Source organism: Pseudorasbora parva, chromosome 12, assembly GCF_024679245.1.
Source record: "Pseudorasbora parva isolate DD20220531a chromosome 12, ASM2467924v1, whole genome shotgun sequence".
NCBI lineage: Eukaryota > Metazoa > Chordata > Actinopteri > Cypriniformes > Gobionidae > Pseudorasbora > Pseudorasbora parva.
This window is the reverse complement of record NC_090183.1, coordinates 9,716,886-9,726,261: the sequence shown is the minus strand read 5'-3', so window position 1 is coordinate 9,726,261 and position 9,376 is coordinate 9,716,886. Positions and strand designations below refer to the sequence as shown.

Genomic DNA, 9,376 nt, shown 5'->3' with positions numbered 1-9,376 from the left:
TCAGAACAGCTTATCGGAATCCTATGGGTGACATCATGGACACGTCGTCCACATTTTTTTTACAGTCTATGATTAAAATACCCAACTTTACATCAGAAAATAACATGTTTATAACCTGGTACAAATTGTGGTTTTGGTCTACACGGCAAATTTTGCCCTTCATGACAACTGTGAGGGGGTGATTTTCTTTTTATATAACTCATTCATTTACATTATATAAAGTCTTAAAGTTCTGCATAATTAAGGAGCCTGGTCACTTTGAGTGACAGGTGGATAGCCATTTATCTGCTGTCTGTTGCGTCATTGCGTCACCTAAGCTCCGCCCACATCCCGCCTCTTTGTCCATTTTCTGATCTCCGGGCGCACGTGGAACACTTTTATGATGGATAGATGCACTTTTATGGACTTCAACACAGACACAGCCATTCACTGTCATTACAAAGCTTGCCATGTTTTAAAAAATGTTTTAATATAACTCTGATTGCATTAGTCTGAAAGAAGAATGTAATAGGCTACACCTAGAAAGGCATTGAGGGTGAGTAAATCATGGGCTATAATTTCATTTTTGGGTGAACTATCCCAATGTTGGGCAGTGCTTGATTTTGTCCATGGGGAATTGATAGGAGTGTTTGGTGTTTTGCTATTGGTCGATCTAAGTTTGCTCTGCCCTCGTAAACACGTCATCAGAGAGTCATAAAATTAATATACATAATGATGTGCATGCATGGATAAACCATTTATGATAAATACGGCAATATTCTATAACAAATAATAATTGTTTAAGAATAATATTTTTTCATGGTTACTTAGTTCATAACATTGTTTGGTTAAACAATGGCCTGAGTTTTGGGGCCGGGCTATCTGTTAGTATGACCAAGTAATATTTTTGCAGTTCCGTTTAGTGGCGCAGAAATGATACATTTTCCTTTAAAAGAACCAAGGGAAAAAAAACAGCAGAAGGATGCAGTGCGTTTCTCAACCTCAGATTAAACGCCCACTAGCGGGGAACTTCTCTAACAGCAGTGGCCATGTGGAGGGACTTCTGGGATGCTGGCGGATTATGAGGCGGGGATTCCAGTGACCCAGGTATTGGTCCAGTATTCGAGGGTCATCTTACCCGCCGTTATCTTTTCACTAGAATAACACATCAGCTTTAACTGGCCTCTCGCCTTGAGTGACTTCTTAAATCCGATCCGCTCGAGTATTCATTGCCTCCCTCACGCTGCAGTGGCGAGACTCTGTGACGGAAGTGAGCCAGTACAGTAGCTTTTATCCTTTCTGTGGTTATTGTTAGTGCTGGTTTTCACATAACGTGAGACAAGATGAGAATTCGGACGGGGATCGTCCTGATGTTTCTCGCAGCTTTTGCATTTGTTGCAGCCGAGGACGGAGAAAGCAAGGAAGACGTGATCGAACAGTTGGTCGTGGAGACATTGGTAAGTTGGTTCAAGTTTTTACAAATGACTATTATTATTACAAGAGTCCACGTAGCCGATCACTGCATGTGTGCTTTTATCACAAATGCATGTTAACGTCTCTGTGCAAACATGCAATGTTGTACCTATTTTAGTGCAGTCAATGTTCTGCGCATTTCATTTCCGAATACCACTCTTTAATATTTCTAAATAATATATGTTTTTGACTATTTTAGGTGATGCCGGAGGCATGCACGATTACATCAGAGATGGGAGACACGCTTCAAATCCATTACACGGTATTAACACAGCTCTTGTTAAAGCCTATTTATGTTGTAAAACGACGCACGCCCTCTATGACATTTCTTGGTATTATGACATTATAGCATGCGAAATGGACTCATGCATGCGTTTTTATTTTTGCACTTGGAATCATTCAGTGATGTGGCAGCTCGAGCTGACATCTGGACTCGTCATATATAGATTTGCAATGCATGCATTAGCCTACGTGTGAAAGATGACCACGATTAACACCACGAATAACAAATTATCACGAAGTCACGTGCCAGTATCGAAATGCAATTATTTGTAATAGTATTTTAGTTTTAAGCGAAACCAAATGTTCTAGGGGAGGCGGAGCAACACGTCAGCATTTGAGTCAGAGCAGCGTCGAGTCGGACTCGAGGAAATGCACGAGAGGCGTGTGCGCGCGCACTCGCGCTACAGGGAACGTTTTTTTTTTTAAATTCCACTCCAGTGAATTAATCTTAACTTCTTAGTTTTTAAAGTTCCTTTGCCTACAAATATGATCCCCCCCCCCCCCGTAAATGAATAATTAATTTAACATAATTACATTGTGACAACATGCCCCAACTATTTTCATATGGGGTACTAAACGTGCCATTAACAAAAAATGCCCCTGACCACAAAACCGGTCACAGGGGTATTTTAGTTTTTGAAATTGAAATTGATATACCATCTGAAAGCTGACAAAAATAAGCTTTTATTCAGTTTGTTAGGACAGGACAATATTTTGCTGAGATACAACTTTTTGAAAATCTGGAATATTAGGGTTTTAAAAAAGCGAAATATTGAGAAAATTGACTTTGCATATTAGTAATAATAATACAAATTTTATATATTTACTGGAAATTTACAGGAAATTTACAAAATATCTACACGGGACATGATCTTTACTTAATATCCTAATGATTTTTGGCATAAAAGAAAATCTATAATTTTTACCAATATGTATTGTTGGCTATTGCCACAAATATGCCTGTGCAACTTATGACTGGTTTTGTGGCCCAGGGTCACATATTATAAATGAACCAGTGTGTGTGTGTGTGTGTGTGTGTGTGTGTGTGTCTGTGTGTGTGTCTGTCTGTGTGTGTGTGAGCAAGAAAGAATATGAACTTTAACTGAAATAAAAAATAAAAAATAAAAAAAAATCTTCATGTATATCACATTTTGTTTAGTTTCAGAAGTACTAAAAAAACTACATCTAAATAAACAAAAAAAAGAGAAAAAAGAAAGTATAAAAAGGTATATAAAATCTAAATAATCTAAAATATAAAACTATTTAAATAAACATATTAACTATATATAGTTGATTAAAAAAAATTTGATGACATTTTTTTAAAATCAACTATATATAGTTAATATATATATAAATCTAAAAATTTGAAATGTAAATATTCACCAAAAAAATTGTTTTGGCAAACAGAAATTGTAATTAACAAAATGTATAACATTTTTACATATAAAACACATGACAGCTGTGTGACAACATACCTCAACTTGATAATTTTCCTTTTAAAATCTGCCTTCCTTATATAGTTATTTCTTGTCTTGATGCAGGCTGATGTGGTTCTTTTACGCTAGTGTGTCAAACCATAATTCCAGTTACCTGGCAGTGACCTGTTTTTAATCTCCTGTGCAGGGCCGATTAATGGACGGGAAGGTGATTGACACCTCTCTGTCTCGTGAACCTCTGGTCGTGGAGTTGGGCAAGAGGTCTGTTATCACAGGTATAAGGCTAAGTCATCACAATGCAACCCGAAATTCTATGATGTTCATAACAGAAGTAAAACAGAGCAAAAATTTCATATCTTGCATGAGTTTCTTTCTTTTCTTGAACACAAAGATCTGTAACCAGACAGCTGACAGCATCCGTTGACCTAGGAAAGAAAAAAAATACTATGGAGTTCAATGGGTGCCATCATGGTTACCAACATTCTTTAGAATATCTTTTTGTGCTCTTTTGTAAAACCGTTTAATAATCAGCAATGATGTGGTGTTTCCACTATTGTACATACACTTTATTTGTGTTTTGCTTGGCAGGTCTAGAGCAAGCCCTGGTTGGAGTGTGTGAAGGGTAAGTCAACGTTAAAGGGTTAGTTCACCCAAAAATGAAATGGATGTCATTAATGACTCACCTTAATGTTGTTCCACACCCGTAAGACCTCCGTTGATCTTCAGAACACAGTTTAAGATATTTTATATTTAGTCCGAGAGCGTATCTAAGTGTATGCACACTTTACTGTCCATGTCCAGAAAGGGAATAAGATAAAGCCATATGGTGAAAGTTTAGCTATTGAACAATATGTTCAAGACCACTTAAAGAAAAGATCTTCTAGGATGAAGTTTGAATCACTCACTTGAAAGTCTTTTTTCAGTCTTTTCTGTTTACTTTTTTTGCACAGGCAAAAAATCAAGGCCACGATTCCAGCTCATCTAGCGTATGGAAAGAGAGGATACCCTCCAACCATTCCAGGTACCATGGCAACACACTTAAAGAGGACCAATTATGCCATTTTACAAGTCTTGATTTTGTTTTGGGGGTCTAGAATAGAAGTAGAACAGCTTCAAATCCAAAAAACACCTTATTTTCCACATATTTAACATTGTTGCAGCACCTCTCTGATCAGTCTGGCAGTAAAGCTCTGGGATGCATTTCTCGAAGCCAACTACGGTCGCAATTTCTGTCATTACCAACACAATTCAACGGAACTTGCGCCCATAGTTGGCTGATGATGCTCTTGGGAAATGCACTGTCCATGGTCATACCCACCATTGAGGTCCAGACCTCGGCATTCTTCCAAAGTGTATATAATAAAGATTGTGAAATAATAGTCTAATATTAACTCTACTTTGGTGCTGCAAAGATATTGCAGAACAGCAAGATTACCAATCGTCTCATCTGAGCTGCTTCAGCAATCTTAAGACCGCTCATCAATGTCAAAATGTCTGAGATGACCAATTCAATCAAAGTAGGCCGGCTTAATTGATATTCACAGAAAGTACGAGATAAGATGGAAGTAGCTAAACTAAACATTTCATATTTCACAGCTGTTTTACGATAGAAATGTTAAATGGCCAAAATAAATAATCAGGGATGCAAACTACTTTTCTGTAATTTCTCCATTTTGGATTGAAAATAGATTTACATTATTCATGCAATGTAATTCGCAACTGTCAATGTGAAGAGACAAGAAACATTAACGGTTTCATCATATTAGGCATATGATTAATTATGCATATGCACATATTGTAAATTAATTAAATAAACTTAGTTACCTAGCTTTCCTGGTGTTAGCCTTCAGTAAATTCACTTATCTAAAATAATTCATAAAACATAAATATCAGTTTGATTTTTTCTTAACTGACAGACGAAAATGTCTCAATCAAAACTCAGCCTGGTGAGGGATGAGATACACGGCAAGATAAGGAGACTGAGAGAAAAAGAAAGAGAAAAGGTGATGGAGATAAGATAAGGCATGCTACTGCCCACTGATATGGTTTAAACTATCCGTTTCCTCGTTTTGGCATTTAAACATCTTGCAGTTGTTCACAATTGCTAAGACACTAAACGCTATTTTCTGAACCAAATTCATAATAGCCTAAAACATTTGTTGAATAAATCACTATTTCTGCCTATTTTTAAATCTTCAGGCAGTTAGATACACTATTTGCAAATCTCCTGCACTCTTTTTACAAATCTCTAAAGTTTAAACTCATTCTCACTCACAACACAAGAGGCAAAAGTTAAACACAATTAAAACACAGTTGTCATCGTTTACACACAACGATTTAAAATTGTTCGCAGTTATTTCTAATCATGTGATCAAACCAACTGTACAAAGTTAAACTATAAGCCAGTTTAGGTGAAACAGATGCACTGAATGTTGACACAAAGAGCAAGGTGTGGACAGTGTTGTCAAGGCTGGAGATGTCAGACTAGAGGGTTTTCCCTTTGCCTGACAAGAGACAACATTGCGTGTGATGTGGACAATCCTCAGGCCAGAGCCAGCATGAATGCTGAAGCAGAATCAATCTCTCGTTAACTTTGATTTTGCTGTAACACGCTTGTTGTTTCGTTTTATTTTGCAGTTGGAATGCAGTAGTTTTACAACGCTGAACATTCAGTAGACTACAATTAAATATTCAGTACAATACTATAATTGCAATACATACAGTATACACAAATATATATAATATATTTGAAATATATATAATTTATATATTATATTTGATAATATGTAAATATAATATATAATCCACACTGTTGCAATTACTATACTTGTTATGCAATTTTAAAAAAAAATGTTCACCAATATATATTTTTTTTCTGTAATGTTCTGGGGTCTCGTTTATAAAGCGTGCATACAAACAAAACGGGGGTGGAAGCGTACGTACGTCAGTTCCCACAAAGGTTGTGATCTATAAAAACAAACTTGAGAATGTTTAAAGGTGCTTTAAGCAAACTTTGAGCAGTGCGTACTCACATTCGCGAGACAAAGGGAATTGGCGACACAGATGGTGAGGTCGTGAACTGAAGTTAGATTGTAGAAAATAAATGTAAGAAGAACGATTATAAGAATTAATGACATTTCGTTTTCACTCCATTTCATACGTTATATCCACATTATCATGAAGATTAAATCCAACAGTGTTATTTGTCGATAGTTTTAGATTATATACATCTAGTAAAATCCAAACGTAATTCAAAATGTATTAAAATAATAATAATCAGTGCTGCAAATGGAATGCTTTTGAATGTGAGCATACAGTTTTCATACAGAACAAGACATTCATTGCAAAAACGGTGGATTGCATGTTTTGCATGCAAATACCTGTACAACTGAAACATAAAAGTCTATGCAGTTTTTGTAATGTTAACAATACTGCATGTACCTTGTGAAGTGAAAACAAGTGTTATTCTTTGACAATCATTTTGAGTCAGATTTCCAGTGTTTTGATAAACGTGTGAGAAACATGATCTATTTTGAAATGAAGAGTTAAGTATATATTTAACAAAATGTGTTTTTGAGAAGAAAATGGTCTATTTGGCCAATTGTGTTTTGTAGATGTGAGTCTGTGTTAAGAGTTTGGAAAAAGTATCCAAAGTAAGGGTAAGCGCGTGTTAGCGATTGAAAAAAAAACTGTAAAACACAAATGTAATATGTTGGTAAAAACCCACTGCTGTGACCACCAAATAACAGTTTTCAGAGCCTCCACCTCCCCTACAAGTGTTTCAATCTCAGTGTCTGAGAAATGAGTTTTTTTCCTTCTTTTTTTCTTCACCTGTCGCCATTATTCAAAGTAACAGAAATACACGTTTTCACTTTCTTGGAATAATTGGTGGGTCGCATGCCAGTTTTCCAGGTATATATGGGATTCCACTTTCATTTACATGCCGATCAGCAATCATGAGGTGATTTGCATTGACTATTTATGGTTAAAAATGGGTGTGTACAGGGCGGGATATGAGGCTGGTTCACGTACGCACATCTGCGGGTGATCTCTGATTTCTAAAGGGAACATTGCTTAAAGGTGTGCGTACGCACGGTTTTATAAATCAGAATATTTTTTGGTGTACTCATTTTTTGGCTTTTGGGCACACGTAAACTTTAAGTAGAGATCCTACGCACAGTTTTATAAATGAGGCCCCTGGACTCTTCTGGATTTTTTTTAATGTTATGTCTGATGAATGATCTGTGTTTATATTATTGACACGTTTGTATGATCTGAAAGGATTGTTTTACTTTAAGTACAGGAGTTGTTTTGAAGCAATTGTTTGACTTTGCTTAAAGAGTCATAGGTTTAGTTTGAAAATTTGGATTTGTGGTTTATTTTGTGAGAAAACGAGTTAAGGTTTCAACACATAACTAACACAAATCAACCAGGCCTCAGCCTCTTTAGGAATTATATAAATGAAGAATATTGTGACGTGTACGTTCCCTAGAAGAAAACTTAAGACTACAATGGAGGCGTTTCAGGGAGTTCAGAAACGGTGCTGATAGTTAAAGAGAATGACTCCCTTTAGAGTGACTTTGTAACTTTGCAGACCTTTTTCATGCTCAAACAGCAACATTGCACACTAAAGAAAGTTGAAAATGCATGCTGGGCCCTCTTTAATGTGACTTTAACGCTTGTGAATTTTACTTGACAGTGACAGTGACAGTGAAAAAGTTTTTTGACAGTGAAAAAATTGCAATTAATAGAAAGAAAAATTAAGAGTAGAATTACTTAAGAATTAGTTTGCAGTTTCAAAAGAAGCCAGTTTCGTATGCCTCTCACCATCTCGTTGCCTTGCCCTAGCGTACATACAATTGTCCCAACAGTTATACCATTTTCACGGTCTTATCCACGTCATTACTGCAATGTGGATGGTTCTAATTGGCTCAGAGACGATACACAGTCATGGTAAATTTCCACTCATGTCAGTTAATCTGATGCACGTTTCCATAGACGTGTCACTTGTTGACGCTTTCACCCCGGAATTAGGCCGGTAGTGACCTTCCAGATCTGGAGCAGGCGCCAGCTTGCCTAGAACAACAAGTCCACCCATCTCTTAGGGTGCCCATTGTACACCATTCTCAACACTGCTCTGTTACAGAATATTGCGCACATACACAGATACAGTCTCTCCAAGGTTGGAGCTGATTAAGCTCCAGTTCTAACTAAAACATATTGATAACATGTGCTTTCTTTCAGTGAGAGGGACACACAATAGTACAGGCAATATTTATATATTCATCTTGAGTCTTTAGTGTTTTAGTAAAAGGAAATATAAAAGGTATAAAATATAATAAATTAAATAAAAGACAAATCCATATTTTATCTCTGGAAGCCGGGCTAAGTGAGCAAACGCTGTTACCGCACTCCTGACATGTTAGGGGTGTGTGATGCCTCAAAAATCCAAACACACGACCTTGTTGCAAGTGTTTAGTGACACATCACACATCTCTAGGCCAGACCCTCAGTCACTCCTCAGAGACCAAATATACACTTTAGAAAACAAGACACTAAAAGCAAAATCATAACTGGAAAGAATCATTATAATAATATAGGAAGATAAATATTGATTAAAGTTTTATGAAGTTAATTAGGATATAAATATATACAGGTATATTGAAGCGGCAGTGGATTTTAGAATCGCCCTTTCACTAGATTTTAACGTATAGTAAAACTGAATAGTGATGATTAAATCGCATTCTTCTTCATCTCACCATCTGTCTTTTCCTCACAGGGGACAGCACACTTGAGTTCGAGGTGGAGGTGATCTCTCTGTCCCAGCAAACGCCCTGGCAGAAGCTTGTTAACGACGTCCTGCCCCTTTTGTGCTTGGCGCTGGTTCCCACACTACTGGGCTTAGTGGGTCTCTACCTCTACAACAAAGCACACGCACAACCTCAAGGCAAGAAGAAGAGCAAAGACAAGAAAAGCAAGAAGAAGTGAGAGCAAAGCCAAAAAGAATAAACTATTTAAATAAAAAAATGTTTTGTTTGGTGCTTTCTATTTTTTCTTGTGACTCCATTTGAGATGTTCTGCTTAAAGTGTGTCATTCAGCCTACATTTTAGACTTGTCTTTTTTCGTCAACGATATTGCATGTTTATATAACGTTAGTCACAATGTAGGCTAACGTTACGCAGTGACTGATGTAGCCTAATCTGAA

General features: G+C 36.7%; 1 protein-coding gene across 1 annotated transcript; it reads left to right on the top strand.

Annotated features, from left to right (window-relative positions):
• The first annotated feature begins 510 nt into the window (after positions 1-510).
• Positions 511-9,364, top strand: fkbp11 (FKBP prolyl isomerase 11). Its single transcript, XM_067458278.1, has 6 exons — positions 511-1,436; positions 1,652-1,714; positions 3,358-3,445; positions 3,759-3,792; positions 4,121-4,191; positions 8,950-9,364. The coding sequence occupies exons 1-6, from the start codon at positions 1,323-1,325 to the stop codon at positions 9,156-9,158; spliced, it is 579 nt and encodes a 192-aa protein (XP_067314379.1). The 5' UTR covers positions 511-1,322; the 3' UTR covers positions 9,159-9,364.
• Positions 9,365-9,376: the final 12 nt, after the last annotated feature.

Excerpts from the sequence above, each read along its gene's own strand:
- fkbp11 (XM_067458278.1), top strand. The coding sequence starts at position 1,323 with ATGAGAATTCGGACGGGGATCGTCCTGATGTTTCTCGCAGCTTTTGCA. Across the intron at positions 1,715-3,357 it reads CGCTTCAAATCCATTACACG|GGCCGATTAATGGACGGGAA; the intron begins GTATTAACACAG and ends TCTCCTGTGCAG. Across the intron at positions 3,793-4,120 it reads CTGGTTGGAGTGTGTGAAGG|GCAAAAAATCAAGGCCACGA; the intron begins GTAAGTCAACGT and ends TTTTTTGCACAG.